The sequence below is a fragment of the Babylonia areolata genome, chromosome 22 (assembly GCF_041734735.1).
Source record: "Babylonia areolata isolate BAREFJ2019XMU chromosome 22, ASM4173473v1, whole genome shotgun sequence".
Taxonomy (NCBI): Eukaryota; Metazoa; Mollusca; class Gastropoda; order Neogastropoda; family Buccinidae; genus Babylonia; species Babylonia areolata.
This window is the reverse complement of record NC_134897.1, coordinates 11,660,328-11,683,811: the sequence shown is the minus strand read 5'-3', so window position 1 is coordinate 11,683,811 and position 23,484 is coordinate 11,660,328. Positions and strand designations below refer to the sequence as shown.

The 23,484-nt window shown below is 41.4% G+C and overlaps 1 protein-coding gene across 2 annotated transcripts in view; it reads left to right on the top strand.

Moving 5' to 3' along the window:
- Window positions 1-14,012, top strand: part of LOC143296914 (NAD-capped RNA hydrolase NUDT12-like) — a 127,263-nt gene extending 113,251 nt beyond the window's left edge. The window contains exons 1-7 of one of the 2 annotated variants that reach the window (XM_076608918.1): window positions 2,999-3,094; window positions 4,689-4,804; window positions 5,283-5,385; window positions 6,536-7,179; window positions 7,397-7,540; window positions 8,091-8,242; window positions 10,622-14,011. In XM_076608918.1, the coding sequence (XP_076465033.1) occupies window positions 3,030-3,094; window positions 4,689-4,804; window positions 5,283-5,385; window positions 6,536-7,179; window positions 7,397-7,540; window positions 8,091-8,242; window positions 10,622-10,780 (1,383 nt within the window). In that variant the 5' untranslated portion in view covers window positions 2,999-3,029 and the 3' untranslated portion in view covers window positions 10,781-14,011. Of the gene's footprint in view, window positions 1-2,998; window positions 3,095-4,688; window positions 4,805-5,282; window positions 5,386-6,535; window positions 7,180-7,396; window positions 7,541-8,090; window positions 8,243-10,621 lie in introns of those variants that run through there. The other variant, XM_076608919.1, reaches the window with a different exon arrangement.
- The last annotated feature ends 9,472 nt before the right edge of the window (window positions 14,013-23,484 follow it).

Sequence of the window (23,484 nt, the reverse complement as noted above, 5' to 3'; positions counted from 1 at the left end):
TACATCTTGCTACGTACGCCGGCTTGGAGAAGTTTCAGGATGAGGCCCTCCTTCCACACTTTGTCAAACGCTCTCGACAGGTCAAAAAACACGGCCAGTGTCTTCTTCTTCTCCTGAAAAGAGTTTTCGATGTCCTGGAAAAGGAGGGCTAGTTGATCTTCTGTGTTTCGGAATTTTCTGTAGCCGGTCTGGGTAGGTGAAAGGATGTTCTGTGTTTCCAGGAGGAAGGTGAGGCGGCGGTTGACCATCCTTTCCAGCAGCTTGCCGACACAGCTCAGAAGGCTGATTGGTCTGTAGCTGTGGGGGTCCTTCTTGTTCTTTCCCTTCTTTGGGATCGGGATGATCTCTGCCTCTTTCCAGATGGAAGGCACAGCTCCTGCTGTCCAGCTGTAATTGAAGATCTGAAGCAGCACTGTTCTGGATGCTGGTCCCAGGTGCTTCAGCATGTCGCCAGTGACACCATCAGGCCCCGGAGCTTTCTTGGGCTTCAGCTTGCGGATGCCTTGTTTCAGCTCCTTCATGGTTAGTGGTTCGCTCGTACAGCTCTCATCTATGCCATGTGGGTCTGATGTCATAAGTTTTGTGGTTTCCTCTCGTACCTGCTTGATGCGCTGTCTGGACATGTGGATCGCACTCTCCTCTCGGTATAGTTACGCAAAGGTGTTGGCTGCGGCCTTTTCTGTTTTCAGCTGGTTGTCCTGCTCGATGACGGTTTTGCCTCTGCTGGGGTTGTCATCATTCAGTTTCTTTGTCAGCTTCCAAAGCCCCTGCATGTCTGTCTCCATGTTCAGGGAGGATGTCTTGTCTTGCCAACTCATGCGTGTTGCTTGCAGCTTTTCCTTTATGAACGCAGCTTTCGCTCTGTTGTGTGTCTCTACATTTTCGTCAGTGGGGGAGCTCTCCATCGTGTCCCTGGCTTCACTGAGGGTCTTGTGCAGGGTGTCGAGCTCAGGTGTCCAGTAGGGACGGTAGTTCCTGTGTTTGCCTCGTGGAATAGCTGCCTGTGCCGCGTCTAATACTGCCTTATTAAAATTCTTGGCATTTTCGTTGATGTCTTGGTGCGACAGTGTCAGTGCAGAAGTCCTCTTGTCTACCTCGTGCTTGAAAAGGTCCCAGTTTGCCTTCTTATAATTCCAGCTTGCTGGGAGCCTGGTGGGATGGGTTTCAAACTGTCTCTGTACTGTAATGATCACTGGCCTGTGGTCGCTGCCTCCAAGCTGGGGCGACACCTCCCTTTGGGCAATGCTATGGATGTCGTCTGTTGCGAAGGCCAGGTCAGGAGTGCTTGTGGTCCTCCATGCTCGTGAGTAGCACGTAGGTGGATCTTCTGGACTGTTGATGAGGATCAGCTGGTTACTGATTGCCCAGTTTTCCGCATCTTCTCCCTTCTTGTTAAGATCTTGGTAGCCCCATCTGGGTGAGTGGCTGTTAAAGTCTCCTGTGATGATCCAGCTGTGGGAGTCAACGAGGATAGAGTCAAGCTGTATTTGGTTTGTAGGTGAGTAGACATTGAGGACTGTCACTGACGTACCTGGCAACACCAACTTGACTCCCAGAAATTCTGTGTCGAGATCAGCTTGACCCGCAGAACTCTGGGTCTCTGCCGCTGGGATGTTGTTTCTTACCAGGGTGATGAGGCCTCCCTTTGGTCTATTCTCTCGGTCTTGTCTAAACAACTCGTAACCTCTTATGAAAAAGCGGTGAGTGTTCTTGAGGTGGGTCTCTTGGATGCAACATACATCGATCGCATTTTCACGCAGAAACCGTTGGAGCTCAACCTTCTTGCGCTGTACTCCTTCCGCATTCCAGTGGACGATACGAAGTGCTGCTTGCCCATGTGCTCCATTCTGTTCTCCCCAAAGAGTCTGGGAAGGATCGCGCCGGCGTCCGTGGTCGGTAGTAGTGGATGGGCCCCTTTGAGGCTGAGGGCCCGGCACCGTCTCCCCCCGGCCATGGTCCAGGAAGACGCCACCACATCGGTCTAACGTTGTCTGCGTAGCCATGTCGTAGAGTGCGTGCACAGCCGGTTTTGACTAGATCACGCCCCTTAGAGAGGCCACTGTGGCGCCGTCTTCGGTGATCTCCTGTTCTGGTAACGGTTTACAGTTGGTCGGGTTTTCTCTTGGGAGTTTTCCTTCTCTTGGAAGAACTGCCTGCTGAGGCTAACGGACTCCATCTGCCCGGATTTTTCCTCCGAGTCAGGGTTGACTCCCGAAGCCTTTCCTATGAGTGGGTATGGCCGCAAGGCAGCGGAGGTTTGAAATCAGAGTTTTCCTTCTCTTAGATGAGCTGTCTTCCCAGACTGATGAGCCCCATCTACCCAAAGCACTGGTTTTCAAGCGCCAGGTGACCCGCCTTCGCCCCTTCTCCTATCAGTAGTAGCAGTTCCGCCGGGCTTATATCTAAGCCACACGAGCAGGCTAGGAGCTGTCAGAGGCTGTTGGAGACGCGCGCCGTGAGGGGCATTTTATACTGAGACAATGGGAGCTTGTCCCCATGACAACCTTGGGACCAGGAAGCTCTCAATCCATGAGTTGGTGGTGTTTCTGACGCCGAAGTGTTCAAGCTTATCAGTGCAGCAGGAGAGAATGATTAACTTAGAGTTAGTGTCATAATGAATTTCAGATGTATCTGGATTTTCTTGATGAGAAAAAGAATGTACTTAAAAAAAATTTGAACAGATATTTAAAAAAACCCAAACAATCACTAATACATTATTGACAAAAAGAAGATTTTTTATGAGTCAGTAATAAAAAATAAAAAAAAGTATCGTTCAACCCAAATATGACGGATAAAGCCTGGAAGTCTAGGACAGTAATTCAAGTCTTTGGCACTTTTTTCAGTTTGTAAGCGTAATAAGTTTATTGGGCGCTCTTTTGTACGTGTTTGTATGTGTGTGTGTGTGTGTGTGTGTGTGTGTGTGAGAGAGAGAGAGAGAGAGAGAGAGAGAGGCTTACATAATGGTGTGACAAGGGACGTCACTGCGGTGAAAATTATGCTGTTTGCATTGTGGATAAGAGCAGAACCCGATGAACTCAAAAGTTTTGACGAAGGTTTTTGCAAGTCGAGGATTTTATCTACGTTTTATCACAAGGTACAGCTTATATTTCTTTGAATATTGCTTCAATCATGCCCTCTTTCCCTCCTACATGATGCTGAGAAAGAATGTCAGTTTGGTATTGAAAATGATCGTGACCCTTCCACAAAGCAGACGACACAAACTTCACACGTGTGTGCATTGTGTTCCAGTTTCATGCAGATTTGCCAAGAGTGGGAGGTTTGATCCGTTAGTGAAAACAAATTTGTCCTGGCATGCAATTTTATAAAAACATAAATACTTTGGGTTCATTCTGATATAAACTTAGGAAGAAATGCGAAATAGGATGGACAGTGATTGCAGTAAACTGAATAATTATGAGATCTCCGGCTCTCAGCTGAGATGGTACAAAGTCCAGTCGTGAACACTTGCAGTCTCCTGCGTTACATAATCAAGTTATGTTATGATTATCTGACAGGCGGTTTTAACACACAAGTTATGTTTATAATTCTTGTCAACAGCCACTTCATGATTATTTGACAGGCGGTTTTAACACACATGTGCGCGTTTGCACACACACACACACACACACACACACACACACTCTCTCTCTCTCTCTCTCTCTCTCTCTCTCTCTCTCTCTCTCTCTCTCTCTCTCTCTCTCTCTCTCTCTCTCTTATGCTAGCATTCATGATTGTGCATATACAGCATATACAGAAATAATTATGAACACACAAGCTCACACAAAAGACACAACTATATATCCATGTAGTGATGTACAGTAATATGCTTACAGGCTCACACACATCATAAATGTGCATGAATATGTATGTGTGTGTGTATGCACACACACTCATGTGCGCACGCACACACAGTATGCATGCAACAGTCGACACACTTTGGTAGTCAACTTGCAACATACATACTGCCCAAATTCTTATCAAAAAGAACAGTTCTTTGAAAAAGTTCCTCAAAAGACTTTAAAAAAAAGATTTTCAATCAAAGGTAACTGTTTTTAGTCTTAGAATACCCCATCAAACATTACAAAATATTGATATTTGAGAATGTTCTGCAAAGAATGTACTTTTACTTTTCGAACTCCCCAAAGATTATATTTATAATGTAGTTCTCTTTTGCCATATTCTGTGCAATTTTCTTTTCATCATAAGACCACTTTGTACCAAAGTTTATTGTAAATGTTTGTTTTAACATATGTATTTCTATTACACAATATATATTATGATTTCATGATATATATATATATATATATATATATATATATATATATATATATATATATATATATGTGTGTGTGTGTGTGTGTGTGTGTATGTGTGTATGTATATATATATTATATATATCATATATATATATATATATAAGATATATATATAGAGAGAGAGAGAGAGAGAGAGAGACTAAGAGAGAGAGAGAGAGAATGTATATGTGTATTAACTATTGAAAACACTTGTTTTATATTTCACCTGACAACGTTTTCATACTGAGACAGAATTGATCAAAAATTAATTTATTGGCATGAGTGACTTTATAAGAAAAATATAAGAAAAACAAGTATTTTGATTTTGTTGTACATAAAAAGGCAACATTTATAAAAGAAAATAATGATAACCTATGCCCTTTTGTTGAACAGAATGAGTTCATCATCCCCAGCAGACAAGCCAGACAATCTGATTGAGCAGCTGACAAACAAATTGTTTGACAGTGCTGCCATAGGAAATGTGGAAGAGGTCAAATCTCTTGTTGCGGGTAAGTTTTCAGTTCCAGCCCACCATTCTCCACAGTACATTATTGATAAACTATAGAAAGTCCAAACCCAGCTGCCCGTCTTGCTCTGAAATGCCCTGGGAGTGACTACATATATTCGGCTTCTTCTGAAACAACGCCACTCTTTGCTGATACAGTCCAGGACTGGATATAAACTCTCCACTTATTGCTTTCAGGCTTTCTCAGGTTTTACACTGTACAGCGTAAATGAGCATGTTTGTTTATGAGGGGTGCTGTGTAGGCTGGATTATCAATTGTTGTTATTACTTTTGGTGTGGTGTCGTGTTGTGGTTTGTCATGCTTGCTTCTTTGTTGGAAATACCTGCATCATTTAATGGATTGTAAAAATATATGTTTTTTGTTTTGTTTTTTTTTAAATTGGAACTACACCACTTCGACTACTACAACTGCTGCTGCTACTCTTACTGCTACATACTCCTGGATCTGTGGCTGCCAACAGGAGCAGTGGCCAAAGACGCCAAAAACGAGCGAGGATGGACTGCGTTGATGTTTGCAGCTCGCAATGGACAGCTTCCTGTTATCCAGGCCTTGGTGGAGAAAGGGTGAGAGCTGGTCTCCTTACAAACCTTCTCCATAAAACGTGTTGCCATCATTAGCCATGTTTTGGTGTCTTATTTCTTTAAGGTCAAAGCCTGACTAAGTGCGGTGGGTTACGCTGCTGGTCAGGCATCTGCTTGGCAGATGTAGTGTAGCGTATATGGATTTGACCGAATGCAGTGACGCCTCCTTGAGCTACTGATACTGATACTGACACTTATTTCTTTACTGTGAGTTTGTTGATAGCTTCTGACTGCAGGTGTAAAGAGGTAGTAAGTTGATCTGTGTGTGTGGATGAGTGTGGGTTTGTGAATATTTGTTGTTGTTGTTGTTGTTTTTTTTTGTTTCATTTTATTGTTGGTTGTTTTATTGTAATTTTTCAATCAAAATAAATTGTTAACTTTTAAGTAATTTATCTTTGTAACATGGTGTAGATATTGTATTTGACTTAACCAGTCTTCATACTGTGCATATATGGAAAATTATTACGATTGCACACTGTTGATCTCTTCTTCTTCTTCATTCATGGACTGCAACTCCCACATTCACTTATATATGTACATGAGTCGGCTTTAACTTGTGTGACCGTTTTTATCTTGCCATGTTGGCAGCCATAATTCGTTTTCGGGGGTGTGCATGCTGGATATGTTCTTGTTTCCATAACCCACCAAACGCTGACATGGATTACAGGATCTTTAACAGGCATATTTGATTTTCTGCTTGTGTATACAGATGAAGGGGGTTCAGGCACAAGCAGTTCTGCACATATGCTGACCTGGGAGATCGGAAAAATCTCCACCCTTTACCCACCAAGCGCCACGCCGTTACCGAGATTCGAACCGGGTTCTCTCAGATTGAAAGTCCAGTGCTTTAACCCTGCAGCTGTTTAGCCTGACTATTCTGTTCATTTTCTTTCTTCCTTTTTTTTTAATTTTATTTTTTTTAAGCCTTTTTGTCCTTCTTTTTGACACAACGGCATTTTCCCAACTGAATATTTTTTGTGTTCTTAAAACTTATTGCTTATAATCTTGGTTAATTTGATTTTGTGTTCAAGGGTAAAGTTTCAAACCAGTACAGCATACTATGAAGTGAACTACACACCCAGTTTTGACTGTAAAACCTGTTCCAATTAATTTTGGTTGTTGTTGTTGGCAGTTGTGACGTGAACATCATGAACGCCTCAGGACAGACGGCGCTGGACATCGCCTCCTTCTGGAACCACACAGACAGTGCCACCTACTTGCAGAAACACAGCACGCACTCTCCTTTCGACCAGGCGGTCAACTACTACTCCCAGAACCCCCTGTACAGAGCGTCGGACCTGCGTAAGAACTCTGAATGGCTGGAGGATGCCATGAGAAAGGACAGCACAAAGTTCGTGATATTCTCATCAGACCTCAGACCTCTCTTCACCAAGGGGGAGGGGAAGAAACTGAAACTGGTGACCTTGACCTACGCACAGCTGTCGGCCTGCCTGGCCAAGAAACCGGAGGTGGTCTTCCTGGGGCTGGAGACCTGGGATCCTCACTCCTCGGCCTGGTTTGCCGTGAGGTTGCCCGCGGGGGATGAGGGTCTTTGCAAGGAGTGTCAGCCGCAGGGATACTTTGCCGAGTTGTTCCCACGAAGTAGGGATGTGATGATGTTGGAGGAGGCCCAGGCTGGGATATTTGCAGAGGCGAACTCGTTGATGCAGTGGCTGGACCGATACCGGTTCTGTGCGACGTGTGGAAGCTCCACTCGGATTGCTGACGGGGGGTACAAGAGGGTGTGTGATGATAAGGAGTGCAGGAGTCACCAGGGTGAGTGTGTGGGTGTCTGTGTGGGGGCGTGGGGAGGGTGTTGTGGGTGGGGGTGGAGGTGTGCATGCGTGTATGTGCAGTTCCTTCTTCAATCATTCCTACCCCTGTCTTCATAAGTGTTAATAGGCATGTAATAATAATAAAAAAAAACAAAAAACATATGAAATGATGACGAGTCCCTTGACAGAAGACACACATGTTCCAATGCCCATTTCAGGGGTACACAACACCTGTTACCCACGGGTCGACCCATCTCTGATCATGCTGGTGGTGTCCCCTGACAGCAAGCGATGCCTGTTGGGTCGCGGTGCCCGTTTCCCTCCCAAGATGTTCTCCTGTCTGGCTGGCTACATGGAACCAGGTGAAAGCAAAGGAGACGCTGACAGCTGTTGTGTGGAGATGTAGTTGATAACTTTTGTGAGAAACGATGTGGGTGCATGTGTGCAGGCCAGAGTCAGCTGTCAGGAAATGGATAAAGTACTATACAGAAGTGGTGTGTGTGTGTGTGTCTTGTGTTTCTTGTATTTTTTTTCTTTATTTTGTTTAACATCTTTTCACTTAAAGTGATATTAGATGTGTAATGTGAGTGTGTGTGCATGTAATGTATGTGTGTGTGTGAGTGTGTGTGAGTGTGTGTGTGTATGTGCATGCCAAATGGCAGCTCTCATTCGGCTTTACCCAGGTAGGCATCCTGTTGTGTGTGTGACTCTGTATTTGTAAAGTACTTCGAGCTTGGTCTCAGACTGGGGATAGGCGCTGTAGAAGTATCCATATCATCATCATCATCATCATTGACAAAAACAGATTATATGACGCAAACGACGTAAAGAAAGGCATGGGGCAGTATCTGTGGGTTCACTGACGCACACAGTATCACCCTTACTTCCTGTTGTGTTGACGCGTGTGTGCAGGTGAGTGCATTGAGGACACGTGTCGCCGTGAGGTGCAGGAGGAGAGTGGGGTGAAGGTGGGGAGGGTGGAGTACCACTCCAGTCAGCCCTGGCCCTTCCCAGCCACCCTCATGCTAGGCTGCATAGCACACGCCCGCACCGAGGAGATCCAGGTGAGGGGCAGGTGTGGGGGGGTGTGTGTGCAGGGAGGGTGTCCAGGTGTGCTTGTGTGTGTGTGTGTGAGTGTGTGTATGTGTGTGTGTGTGTGTGTGGAGTTGTGGTGAATGTGTGTGTAGAGGAGTGGATGCATGTGTGTGGAGCAGTGGGGGGATGTGTGTGTGTGTGTGTGGAGTGGGTGGATGTGTGTGGAGGAGTGGATGCATGTGTGTTGTGTGTGTGTGTGTGTGTGGAGGAGTAGGTGGATGTTTGTGGTGGAGTGGATGCGTGTGTGTTGTGTGAGTGGAGAGTGGTTGATGTGTGTGTGTGTGTGGGAGTGGTTGGAGTGTGTGTGGAGTGTGTTGATGTGTGTGTGTGTGTTGTGGAGGAGGTTGATGTGTGTGTGAGTGGTGATGTGTTGTGTGGAGGTGGTGGATGATCATTGTGGTTGGTGTGTGTGAGAGTGGTGGATTGTGTGTGGACAGTGATGCTGTGTGGGTTGTGAGGAGTGGGGGATGTGTGTGGAGATGATGCTGTGTGTTATGTGTTTGTGTTGTGTGTGTGTGTGTGGAGTGGGTGGATGTGGTGGAGTGGATGCGTGTGTATGTGTGTGTGTGTGGTGAGTGGTGGATGTGTGTGTTATGTGTGTGGTGTATGTGTGTGTGTGTTTGTGTGGACGGGGTGTGTGTGTGTGTGTGGTGGAAGAGTGTGTGTGTGCATGTTTGTGTTTATGGTACAAGTGTGTTTTTGTGTGCATGCAACCAATACAAGTTAAATCTTAACTTTTCCCCCACCATCATTATGTTTTGAAATATGCATGAAGCAAATGATCATGTGTTGACAGAGTTTTGGTTGTTTGCATGTTGCGATTTGGTTGTGCTTGTCTACATGAACTGCACAGCTCATTAACTGGATAATTTTGAGCAAATCGACAGAATAGAAGAGATTGATCCATGTGTTGTGGGATGTCCACCGACGCAACATCTAGAGTTGTCGTTTCTCTCATTCTCTCTCGCCTTGACTACTGTAACTCCCTATTGTCTGGTTTGCCTGCTCATCCATTCAGCCCCTTCAGCACAAACAAAACTCTGCTGCCCGACTCGTCCTCTGAAAGAAAAGATCTGAGCACATCACTCCTATTTTGCAACATCTCCATTGGCTGCCTGTCTCACACAGAATAAGTAATCAATAAGGTATAAGATCAGCACTCTACATTATAAATGTATTCACCAGCACTCTACATTATAAATGTATTCACAAATCTGCCCCTTCCTATCTTTGTGGCTGCCTTCACCTCTACACTCCATCTTGCTCTCTACGATCAGCTTCGGATCCCCTCTCTTTACGCATACCCACATTCAAACACTCCACTGTTGGACGCCATTCTTTCTCTGTCTCTGGACCTTGCATTTGGAATGAACTTCCTCATTCGCTTCATCAGATCTCCGCACTCAGCTCTTTCAAGTCTGGCCTTAAAACCCACCTCTTCACAAGATAGCCTCCCACCCCTGCCTCTTCCTTGTCTTCAGTTTCTTCAATTTTAGAGTTATGCATGCATGTAAATGACTGGTGTGAAAGCGCTTAGATTTGTCTCTGCGCAAGATTCAGTGCTATATAAATACTATCATTATTATTATTATTATTATGTGGGAAATACCTGCTATTGCAAAGTACAGCAGAGCTTATGTTTCATCACCAAACCCCACCCCCACAACCACCAGTCCCGTCATACCCAGCTGAAACTGATGCCTTTCAATGCCCACCCAGATGAGAAACAGAAAATTGAATTCTGCTGAATACATAGTTTGATGTACAGCTGTGGAAGATTTTTTGGATATGAATATTAGGTCTGATACTTTTTTTTCTTCTGAAAAACGCACAAAAATTTGGAAATTGGAAATTATTTGCACATATAGCATCAGATACTCTGAATTCCTCAAATATTAACCTATGCGATTTGGTGCCTTGTCTGCTCATGCTGCCTGTTCCTCCCTGGGAATTAACAAGAGCAAAAGTCAACATCTGTGCTTCTGACACAACCAAAAGAAGAGTCAGAATTGATTCAGAAGAAATTTTGACAATCATTTCAAGGTTTACATCGATGGTTAATCTCTTGTTAAATTGACAACTTGCCTTTAACAAAGTTCATTAGGTAAATATCTCTAATTGTACTTCACCTCATGTAAATATTTCACCTCCATCTACCCGATTTCCCCCAACTCACCATTCAACCCACCAAAATCCTCTCCTAATTCTTAAACAATAACATTAGAATGTGAATAATAACAACAATAGTAATGATGATAATAGATAGTACTTATATGTGCAAAACAAAATGTCTACAATCACCAGTGCGTGTGGTGGGACATTAAATGAAATACCTCTTCCTCCTTCAGATGGACCCAGAAGAGCTGGAGGACGTACGCTGGTTTTCCAAACCAGAGGTCACCCAGATGTTGGCAGGCCAGCACCCGGATGGCCTCTTCGTCCCTCCCCCCACCGCTATCGCCACCCAGCTCATCCTGTCCTGGGCCACTCGCTCCGCTAACCTTTGACCCAGCCTTGACCTACACCCGCTTGAAATCGAAACAAGTCCGTTCTTGGCTCGTGTGATGTTGAAACAAGGTCAGTTGTGTCGGTTCTGGAATGAAGCGAAATGACGCTGTAGTACAGTACGAGAGTGAAATAAAAGGAAGCAACATTTTAGTATGAAATAATAAGGCCAGTCATGTGGAGTGTGAAACGAAATGAAAGCACATTTTATTTCAAGAGGGTAGTGGGATAAACATTAGTACTTTTTATTATTGTCTTTATTCTACATCCAGCCTGCTTGGGAAAAAAAAGAATACATAAAAGAATAAACACATGCACGCAAAATATTACGCATACAAAAAGAGTGTGGAGGGGAAATCAGGATTTTCCTGTCGGACAGAAATACAGGCACAGAGAGAGAGAGAGAGAGAGAACAGAGAAGAGACAGTAGAATGGTAATTAAGTACAGTAGCTGGTATTTCTTTCAGGAAGATGAAGGCGCTCAGCATGAAGGAGCAGTGTTAGTTTGACATGTGCCTTTGCCAGACAGCAGTGAAAGTGACTGTACCCTTCTTGATACCACAAAGACAGGCATTAGTCAGTAGCTGTTGTATTTGTATTTGCACTACTCTTTTTGTCACAACAGATTTCTCTGCATGAAATTTGGGCTGCTCTCCCCAGGGAGAGCATGTCGCTACATTGACAGCGCCACCCTTTTTTTCTTTCTTTTTTTTTTCTGCCTGCAGTTTTATTTGTTTTGCTATCCAAGTGGATTTTTCTACAGAATTTTGCCACGGACAACCCTTTTGTTGCCATGGATTCTTTTACTTGTGCTAAATGCATGCTGCACATGGGACCTTGGTTTATCGTTTCATCCGAATGACTAGTGTCCAGACCACCACTCAAGGTGTGAAGGGGTGTTTGGTGATGGCAAGTAAATTGCATCACCTACAGCTTGAACAGCCATCATTAACTTATTCAGGAATACTGCTGTGTTTTTCCAGCAGGTCAAGTGTTCAAGTCTTTCTGTCATTTGATAACCCTCTCTCACTCTCTCTGTCTCTGTCTCTGTCTCTCTCTCTCTCTCTCTCTCTCTCTCTCTCTCTATATATATATATATATATATATATGCAAGTAATGAAGATTAGAAATCAAGACTGACAGTTGTATGTATAGTTAGATTCAGATACAAACAATGAATCTGGTAAAAAAATCAGTTTATTTGTTCTCTGTTTGTGGGTCTCAACTCCTTCCTTCACTTTCCAGTCTTATTTCTTTATTAACTCTTTCACTGCCAAGTCTTTGCGTGAAAAACTTTCCCCCGCGCCAAATATTTTAGATACAATGCTCTCAGTCACAGGCTTCGGTTTGTGTCAAAACAACACAGTGGACTTTTTCACTTCAAACTTGTTTAGGGGCCAAAGGTTAGTCATTGTTCTATGGGCAGGAAGGAAACTGGCTGCAGCTATCCAGCTTTGTTACGGTGTGAAGAATGGTCTTATGAACATGAGCCCTTGGTGTCGACTTAAGTCGCCTATGGTTGTGCACTGTCTCGTCAACTAAAGTTGCCTGTGGCGGTGTAAGAGTTGATAGGAAGGACGGGAGACAGGGATACTGAGTAGAAGTATTTTGTTTAAATGATGTTTTCTTCGGTGAAATATGTCTTCATTGAGGTTTTTATTTCAAACATTATAATCAGAAAATTGTTGTGAGTACGTTTGTACACAGTTATTTGAAAGCTGTACTGCTGAATTACTTTTTTTAATATAAAAAGTATTCTCCTTCCACAGTGAAAAAAAATTGCTCAGATGCACATTTTGACATGTTTTCTTTACTGAGTGAACGGGGCAGAAGATGACGCAATTATTTATTATGCGTGATTCTGTCAGTGGCATAACAAAATGATTTATCATCTGTGATTCTATCTGTAGTCAGTTTTGGAATGTGTACATACATATTCAAGACCTTCTTAGAATATACTTTACCATCATGTTGTGCAAGAATGATGATAAGCAGTGCATTCCACATTAAGAGGGTGTTTCTCTTTTCTTTTAACTCTCTCCATACGAACGGCGAAAGAGACGACGTTAACAGCGTTTCCCCCCAGTTACCATCATCAAAATATTGCAAGCGGAAGGCTCTTATACTGAAGAGGTGAATGTTGACAAAAAATACCACAATTCTGACGACGGAAGCTAAAGGTTGGGTCATTCAGACACCCACTGGACATCCGAAGGGTCTGTGTAGAGGAGAAGAGAGGACTGGCCGTACTGAGTGAGTTAATTTACTCCACCACATTCTTTCTTTTTCTCTGCTTGCAACCTTTCATGAAAATGTGTTGGCTGTTTGTTCATCGTTGTGTACTATTGTTCCACGTTTTCAGTGGAAATAATTAGTACAAATAATTAGCAGGAAATGTGCAGAACAGTGTTAAATGTTTAAAGGCTATGTTTTTTATGTTAAAAAAAAAGAAATGAATAACTAATCACATTATGTTTATGGTAATGATTAGGTTGGACAATCATAATGGAACGCGTTACATGGATTGTTGATGCTTGACCTGGTAATCATGATTTTTTCAGGCTCTCTTGATTGGAGCATAATCTATATTTTATTCTTAACTTTTGGTGTATGATTTTCTCAGGGAACTTTCAACAAGAACCATGCTAGTAAAAATGTAGCGTACTGATTTGTTGTCTTTTTATTGAAAATTTAAAAAGAAACTATGTGCATGTCTTTTGTGTGTGTGTGTAGTCAGTGTGTATGTGTGTGTGTGTGTGGAAAATAGTGTCAAAATGTGTGTTCACTTGTAAAAAATTGCGATTTATTTAATACTAGTATTCACAGATTGGCACAGGAGTTCAACTATACATGAAATGCACATCTCATTTCCAGATATAGATAAAAAAAATTAAAAAAATTCAGAAGTTGAAATATTTTATTTACTTCAAGAAGCATTTTCCAGGGGTCATTGGGTTCTTGCATTTTGCGTGAATTTTTAAATTTTCACTTTGCTCTTGTGGATGTTGAATTCTTTTTGTGTAAGTGTAGAGAAGGCTGTTGCTGTCTTTTCCTGCAGTCATTGATAGTTAAGCGACAGGAAGGTCAGGTTGCCTTCATAATCAAGCACATGTGGAGTGATGGCCTAGAGGTAACGCGTCCGCCTAGGAAGCGAGAGAATCTGAGTGTGCTGGTTCGAATCACGGCTCAGCCGCCGATATTTTTTCCCCCTCCACTAGACCTTGAGTGGTGGTCTGGATGCTAGTCATTCGAATGAGATGATAAACCGAGGTCCCGTTTGCAGCATGCACTTAGCGCACATAAAAGAACCCATGGCAACAAAAGGGTTGTTCCTGGCAAAATTCTGTAGAAAAATCCACTTCAATAGGAAAAACAAATAAAACTGCATGCAGGGGAAAAAAAAAAAGAAACAAAAAGGGTGCTGTAGTATAGCGACGCGCTCTCCCTGGGGAGAGCAGCCCGAATTTCACACAGAGAAATCTGTTGTGATAAAAAGAAATACAAATACAAATAAGCTGGAATTAGAAAGAGAAAGGGGGGTGTCAGCCAGCCTTGCTTGACCCCCTGCCCTTGTACAGTATGGGTCCACAAGCTGTTCAGCATGGGTTAATCTGCATGACATGTAGCCATGTTACTCATTAGTGTGATTCGGCTTGAACTTTTGTTTTTAAAGTTTCCAGAAAATTCCATCAACTGGACCGTCAAATGCTTCCTTAGCGTCAGAAAGAAACTTCACTCTCTGATGATTTATATTTCATTGAACTATCAAAAAGAAAATACACTCCGATGATTTGTATTTCATTGGACTATCTTCAGTTATTTGCACATTGTCAGTTTGTCTGTACATGTTTTATCCTGAATCCAGCTTGCTGATCACAATGTACAATATTCAATGATTGGTCTGTCTTTAGTACTTCAGTCCTGTTGAGTACTATCATCCTGATAACTATGTTGTCAGTGATTGGTCTTTAGTAACATAATCCTGGTGAAAACCTTTCTTGGCACAGACAGTAGTATAATACCTTTCAGTTCTCACATTCTCACAGGTCTCTTTGGCATCTTCACATATCCTTCTTCTGACATTACACACTCTTCTTCTTGTGTCTTCATTAAACAGGCAGCACAGAAGTTCAGTCAGTGTCTCTAGATTTGACGTGATGCCCACTGATGGGACTCTGCCTGGGCCTGATGCTGTCTCAGTCAGCTTCAGCTGGACTGCTTTGAAACCCACGTTCACTTGTGTATGAGTGGGCTTCTGTGTTACTTAGGCCCTTCACTCCCTGTGGAACATGAGACACCAACGATGTTTCTCCACCGAACTTGACTCTGGGCTGTCCTTTCTGCATCCCTCCAGCTGGATTCCAGCCTCTTTAGCTCTGCTTCAGTGTCCCGCCACCTAGCTGTTCTTGGGCCATCCTCTCTTCCTTCTCCCCTGAGGGTTCAGGTCAGGGTCTGGTTTGTAGTGCTGGGCTTCTGTGAGTACGACTCTTGCCATGTGGGCAGCCATACTCCATGTTCGGTGGGAAAGTTCTTTACAATGTTTGGTCAGTCATCTCAGTTGTTTCTCAGAGTTAGCAAGTGCCAGAAGATGTGTGCAGAAGATGTAAGAAGTATAGGAAAATAAGAAAACTAAAACAAAGGACCTCTCCGGTGTGAAAGAAAAGACAAAGGAAAAAATGATATTTCTAGCATGGACTGCTTAGACACTAGGAGTATAATCTGTTCTGCAGAAGTGAAGTGCTCCAGTTCTCCATGGTGTATTCTCCATGCATTGCTGATGAAACATGGAAGACAAAACAGAAAGATAATCATTCAGCGTCAGCTGTACAGACACATAAAGGCTTTCATACAAAACATAGACACCACTTACACTTCTTACTCAAGACAGGATGGACGCAAGTTTTATTTCAAAATGATTTTTTTTCTTGTGTGATTAGTCTAAGTGTGTGCAGAAAAGAATTTTTTTTTTTTTTTTTTTTAAAGGGGAAAAAAGAATCATCCTGCAAAAGTAATTTCACACTAACATGTTCTAAGAGAAAAACAAAACACACTCCATTCAGTCCATCAATATTCATTAAAAATGAAACAATATAAAGAAAATAAAGTCACCATTCGTATCAAATAAATTTTTTTCTGCTTGCAAAATGACACAATCTCAAAAGAGAAGAAAATTCATTGTTATGATAATAATGCGTGCAGTAACATATTCTGCCTTAGATTCACCAAAATCCATATCAGATTAAAAAATAAATAAATAGACACAAATACAATAAAAACAAAATAAAATCATGGAAACAATTTCGTTGTGCTCACTTGCATCCTTAAGCCAACTACACAACAATGCATTGGAAATAAATAAAAAAATGAAAAGACGCATACACAGTCACAGGTGTGCGCACACACACACACACACAAAACAAAATAAAAGTACAGCACTTCAACAAGAAATAAATTGAAAATGAGGGGAGAAAATGCTCCACAAATGAAAAAAAAAAAAATCAAAACACACACACACACACACACACACACTTATGCATGCTAACACAAAGAAACCATGCACATTTAATGCACAACTGTTTTCACATGCAAAAAATGGCAGCCTATGAACATGAGCTGAGCTGAATACTGGTGGGAAAAAAAACACACAAAAAAACACACAACTATCTGCTGCCTTAAACACCTCAGATAAACCAATAGATTTATTTAGTCCAAGCTTGTATCTCACAAGTTGTTTGTGTTATGTACAAACACATCAGCCAAGGTGAATAATGCTGGTGATAATCATTATAAATGAAGTACTAGCACTTCCAAAACTATTTTCTTTTTATAATAAATAATCATGTGCCATTTCAGCTGATTATATTTCATGACATTTAATTGCCCCATCGACATTGCATAAAATAAAGACTGTGCGAGAAGTTTTTATTGAAACAAATTATTGACAAGAATGACAATAAAATAAAGGCTGTGCGAAAAGTTTTTATTGAAACAAATTGTTGACAAGAATGACAATAAAATAAAGGCTGTGCGAAAAGTTTTTATTGAAACAAATTGTTGACAAGAATGACCAGGAGGTTCAACAAGACAGGATGGGATTGGAAGTTCGACAAGGGACTGCTATCACAGCAGCTAGAATACTGTTCCTGAATGGATTCTGCAACTGTGCCTTTCTAATGAGGGAAGGACTGCAAACAATGCTTAGAGATTCATACAGCATGTGTACACATTCATAGCAACCCACAAGATGACTAAACTGCCTTTGTAAACCTTTGCACAGTTCAACAGAAAGGAAATTTGTTTCCTAACTCTGGTAATCATAGGAAAAAAAAAAAAGATGCAGACTCTTCTGATTCTTCTCATCAGCTGTTAACTCCATCCCAGCTCAAAGTAAGTGACTCTAAGGGTCCTGGGTTTGAATCATGGTTGCGGCACGTAGTGGGTGAGTGGTAGGAGATTTGTCTGATTTCCCAGGTCAACTGAGTACAGACCTGCCACTAATACCTGAACCCCTGTCACATATAAAAACATGCAGAAGATTAAAATACATTAATGATCCCATAATCCATGTCAGCATTTGGTGGGTTACAGAAACAAGAATATATCCAGCATGCACATCCCCGAGTATGCCTGTCCACATGCTGGGGTAAAAATGGTCATACATGAAAAAAGTCCTCTTGTGCATGTATGAAAATGAACGTGGAGAGTTGCAGCCCATGAACGCAGAAGAAGAAGGAAGAAAATCAAAGGATGCCAAAAGAGAGACTGTACAAAATGAAGTAACTTAGGGGGGTGCAGATGGCTGAAACAATGGAGATGATCGCTGTTGAGAAAGACTGAAACAGACTGAAGTTATAGTTTCTTCTAACGTGTGTAGTGTGCATTTTTGTTGTTGTTTGTGTGTGTGTATGAGTGTGTGTGTGTGTGTGTGTGTGTGTTTGAACATGCTTTGGAGCAACCGTCTAGCTCACAGAACGCCAGTTCCTCGCCCCCACCTGCAATCAAGATCAGTGACACAGAGATCAAGTCAGTCGACAAGTTTTGCTACCTGGGCAGCACCCTATGCAGCAACGGAGCCCTTGATGCAGAAGTGACGCTGCACATCGCCAAGGCCAGCTCAGCCTTTGGCAGACTCAACAACAGACTGTGGAACAACAAAGGCATCAGGCTCAGCACCAAGATGAAAACCTACAAAGCTGTTGTGCTGACCACCTTGTTGTACTGCTGTGAAACATGGACGACGTATCGCCATCACATTCAACAACTTGAGCAGTTTCACCAGAGATGCCTACAAAAGATCCTCGGCATAAAGTAGCAAGACAGGGTCTCCAACCTCCAGGTCCTAGAGAGGAGTGGCCTGCCCAGCATCGAAAGCCTGCTGATCCAGTGCCAGCTACGCTGGACAGGACACGTTGTCCGCATGACAGACAGCAGGATCCTGAAGATGCTTTTGTATGGCCAGCTGAAGGAAGGCCACTGTGAACTTGGAAGACCCTATAAGCGTTTCAAGGACACCTTGAAGACAAACCTCAAAACCTGTGACATAGACATCGCTTCCTGGGAAACGGATGCCCTTGACCACTGTCGCTGGAGGATGCTGTGCTCTAGTGGCATAAAGATGTTTGAAAACAAAAGAACGCTGGCCATTAAGGAGAAGCATCAGCGAAGGAAGCAGGACTCAACTTCTGGAGACGTTTTCCATTGCAACACCTGTGGGAAGTGCTGCGCATCCAGAATCGGCCTCTTCTCCCACAACAGGACACCACACCAACAGATGAACCTGCCTGTCTACTCATCCGTCGGACCGACGGGAGACTCCATCATGGAGTTTGGTTGGATGTCTGTGTTTGGTTACGGATGTTGGTTTTTTGGTTTGTGTTTAAATGTATGTTTTACTGGCCGGGATCTACATTGTACAGCGCAAACTGAGCATGTTTTTGTATGAGGGATGCTGTGTGGTTTGAATTATGATTGTTGTTATTATGTTTGATGCCGTGTCTTGTTGTGGTTTTTCATGTTTCCATCTTCATTGGATCAACTTGCATATCTTAATGGATTATATATGTTTTTTTAAATTCGTAACTATTATACTTGTAAAGCGCTCAGAGCAAACTTATCTGATGAAGCACTATATGAATAAACTGTATCATTATATATAAATCATTCTAATAAAATATCAGTAAGCTCGTGGTATATGATTATTGTATGTGCACCTTTATGAATTACTCAGCATTTGAGTTCATATTGCAAATACGTACAACCTGGGAAATACACAACCATAACTTTTTCTAGCATCAGGAAAGAAATTATCAAAAATATGTAGAGGTACTGCAGACGAGACAGCACATTTTGAAGTCCTCAGTTATCAGCATAAAAAAGCTATCCTTATGTCAACACAATGGTTTTTCTTTAGCCTCAATAATCAGCACAGAATTAATCGTGTTTCAGAAATAATCACTAAGAATAATGGAGAGAAGATAAGGATAAAAGAAACATCATCACATATTATCTTTACAAGACTGGCACAAATTGAAAGCATACAGTGAAAAGGTACAGTTTGAAAATACAACAACAATAATGCTATCAATAATAACAATAATAATAACAGAGATAATAAAACCATGATTGGTTTTTATTAACAACCTTTCATATTAAAAATATAATTACGATGATAATAATAGAGAAAGAAAACCATGATTGGTTTAATTAACAACCTTTCATATCAAACCAGAATATATTTTAGGTTATATTTAGGATCCTGATTTAATACTAAAAAAAATTGAAGTTTCTCCTTTCAATTACACATTATCAGTCATTTACACACACACACACACACACACACACACACACACACACACACACACACATGCAGGGCTCAAATGTATAATAATAATTATGTTTATGCAAAAAAAAATTTACACAACCAAATCACACAGAATTATAGACATTTTCATGACCATAATGAGCAATATGAAAATCAATCAATGTATCAATAACAGCAATAACAACATGCGTATCAGTCACATACGGACAAATCTCGCAGCCTCATAAAAGCGTAGATCATATATTCTCAGCATTTGTATTCATGGATCTTACTCAGAGTATATTATATCTTGCTTTATGGGTTTAAAACTGCAGTATGGGTTTTTAACAAATACATTTTGGTCTTTTTAAAACTGCAGAACCTAGACAAGCAATTGACTGAAGGAAGTGTAGGCTTCTTTTATCCATGAAGCATAGTAATAAAATTAATAATGGGCATGTTGCTTATCCTGCAGCTCTAAGTATGTTTAACAATAGAAGTGGCATGAATAAGGAGTATGTTCAGTGTTCAGTGAATAACTTTTCCCAGCCATCTCACTGGAAATTATCAGAAACATATATTTGTTTTTTTCATCAACAACACGAACGCCAGAAAATCGACAGACAGACAGAAAATACGAAAAAACTTAGCCATATGGAGAGCACAGGAACAGGAGTCATAATGGCTGCCGGAAAAAGAGGGCGCTAGCCAGCGGGACAGAGGGGAGGTTACCTACTTCCGGGAGGTTATCGGCCGTAATTTCGTTTTCTCCGCATAGGCAGATAGTAGTTTGCACAGGACAGGAATGTCAGACCCCTACCGGAGTTTGCACTAGTTGGGTCACGGTTAAGTATGTGTAATTAAATTGTTTTTTTCATCAATGCTTCACAACCCATCATTAACGTTTTCTTTCTGTACGCCGAGTCAACTCCCTTTGTGCATGCACAAAAAGAGGTCAGTGTCAGCTCATCAGACTACAAAACAAACAAAAAAACATGCATGTTAAACATGGAATGGCCAGAGGGCAGATTTTTGTAATACAGTATCAGTATCTCAAGGAGGCGTCATTGCGTTCAGTCAAATCCATATACGCTACACCACATCTGCCAAGCAGATGCCTGTAATACAGACAAGTTAATAGCCGGGGTCCAGGGGCTTAAGTGCCCCAACTGGATAGCGTGCTTAGAAATTTTCCTATTGGAAAATAATTTAAATCATGTGACATTGTCATAACTGGATAGTGTGCTTAGAAATTTTCTTATTGCAAAATAATCAAAATAATGTGACACTATCATAACTGGATAGTGTGCTTGGAGAAAGTTTCCTATTGCAAAATGATTCAAATCATGTGACACTGTCATAAATGGATAGTGTGTTCATGTTCCTCTCAGAAACGTATAGGCTGTATATACTTTATTTTAGAAGTTTCCATGCTAGAATTTTTAAAAGATAATCATTATCCTCCACGACCAAAACATCCCTTGGCAAACAGTTGTCACTGTGCATAAAACAAACTTGGCATTGAATGGATTAACCAAAGTGTGTCTTAATACAGAAACAAAGAAGAAAAAAATCTTTTGAAAAAAAAAAAACCCATCAAAAGGTGTATCTTAATACAAAAACAATGAAGAAAAAAACATTGGAAAAACAAAAGCAAAAATCAAAAAAATCATCAAAAGGCTAATATGTATAAAGCAGAAATATTACCACCCATGGTCCTCTACTTGTGGGGGCTAGGTGGGTTTTCAGGAACAATATTAATAAATTAATAATTCAATTCAAAATGAGGGAAGGAAATGATGAAATGGCAGTGTCATCAGCTGTGTGACAGGGTATAAAATATGTGACAAATGACTATTTTCTAAAAGTGAAGAAAAACAAGTTTGCAAACAGTGAACAAAGGTTCAAGTCCAGATTGGTTGGAAGATAGAAATTTTCTTCTTCTTTTTTTTTTTTCAAAATAAACAGCTTTTTCAAAATAAACAGCTGTAAATCAAAAGCAATGAAAAAAAAAATGAAAAAAGGAAAGAGAGAGAAAAAAAAGAATAATAAATAAATGAGAGAAAAAAGGGCTGGGGGAACCATCTGACTGCTAATCAAGGCACAAAACTGTTGAGAGTAAGTGTATGCAAATGTAGCACGCACACACACACACACACACACACACACACACACACACACACACACTCATTCATTCCAAGTGACCCCATTCATTATTTTAATAAATTTGTTATTGACAATAAATGCCTGTAGATTCTAATCTGCTTCAGCAAATCATTTCCACTCTTCAGTCATGGAATCATGAAAAATCATGATTTAATGAGCACTGACAAGAACTACATTACTAACATACATTTATTTCGAATATATAAATAGCAATATTTTACGAAGTAATCAACCATGGAAAAGTATAATGGTACACAGCCTCCACAACTTACTATATCGCAGTTTAGTATAATTGATCAGATTGTCGCTAATACTGAATCACCCAGTATATGGGCCACCACAACGTTACACCCTATGAGGCAACATTTCTTTGCTCCCCATATCTGGCCTCCGAAGGTAGCTCACAAAAATATTCACATTATCTTCTGCATACATTGGTCACCAGCCTCCCTGGTTACTGCACTGTATTATTCACATTAGGGACGGTTTGCAGGCCCGCCTTAGTTGGGGGGTTTGACCTTTTGTTGCTTGCAGAGCGAGTAGTAAGTCATGATGTCATGTGTACAACTGCAGTTTGACACGGTACAGTATATGACATCAGACTACCTGAGCTTGCACTACCTTTATTCGGACAACTTTACGGCTGAGTTCATATAAATGGGTCAGTTTGAATTTAGAATGGCAGAGATGTGACTAGAAACACACTCAAAGTAACCAAAGCAGACTAAAGCGAAAAGTGGGTGTAATTAGAACACCAAGTATACCCTTGTAAACTTGCAAAAATACTCACCCAGATTGTTCAAAATCCTTTCTTTAGGACAGCAATTTATATGACAAAATTTTAGCCTTTTGTGCCCTAGAAAGAACAGGAAATGGAGACGCGCTTGCGTATGTGGTTTTCACTAAAAATAACCGAAGAATCTCCAGAAAATCAGATGAAAGTGGGCCTGCATACCCTCCTTATTACCTCCAGCATGTTTGTGCTGATATCTGAGTTTTGTAACTACTTTACTACAGTTTATACATGTCTGCATATTTACATATGTATTGTATTGTATTGTAATTTGTATTGTATTGTGTGTATTGTGTTTTGTCACAACAGATTTCTCTGTGTGAAATTCAGGCTGCTCTCCCCAGGGAGAGCACGTCGCTACACGAAGAGCGCCACCCATTTTTTCCTGCCTGCAGGTGGTTTTTTTTTTTTTTTTGGTGGTTGTTTTTTCCGATCAAAGTGGATTTTTCAACAGAATTTTGCCCGAGACAATCCTTTTGTTGCCATGGGTGGTTTTACGTGCACTAAGTGCATGCTGCACACGGGACCTCAGTTTATCATCTCATCCGAATGACTAGTGTCCAGACCACCACTCAAGGTCTGGTGGAGGGGGAGAAAATACTGGCAACTGTGCCGTGATTTGAACCAGTTCACTCAGATTCTCTCGCTTGTATATATTCATGGTCCCTTAAGCTTCAGTCAGCCTTCATCTTTCTATAATCTTGACCTACATTATTTATATTATCTTCTGCATGTCTGTGCACAATACGAGTTTCTACCTACATCGCTACAATATATGCCATGCTGTATGTATACTCATACTGATGAATTATGGTTTCTAAAAACTTCTAAAAGCTTCACAGTTAGCCTTCCTCTTTTTGTATATAGGATGGTGATAATAATGTTGATTCCTCTGCCACTTCCATCCGCCTGCATGTGCTAAAATCTATGTACATTCATGTTGATGA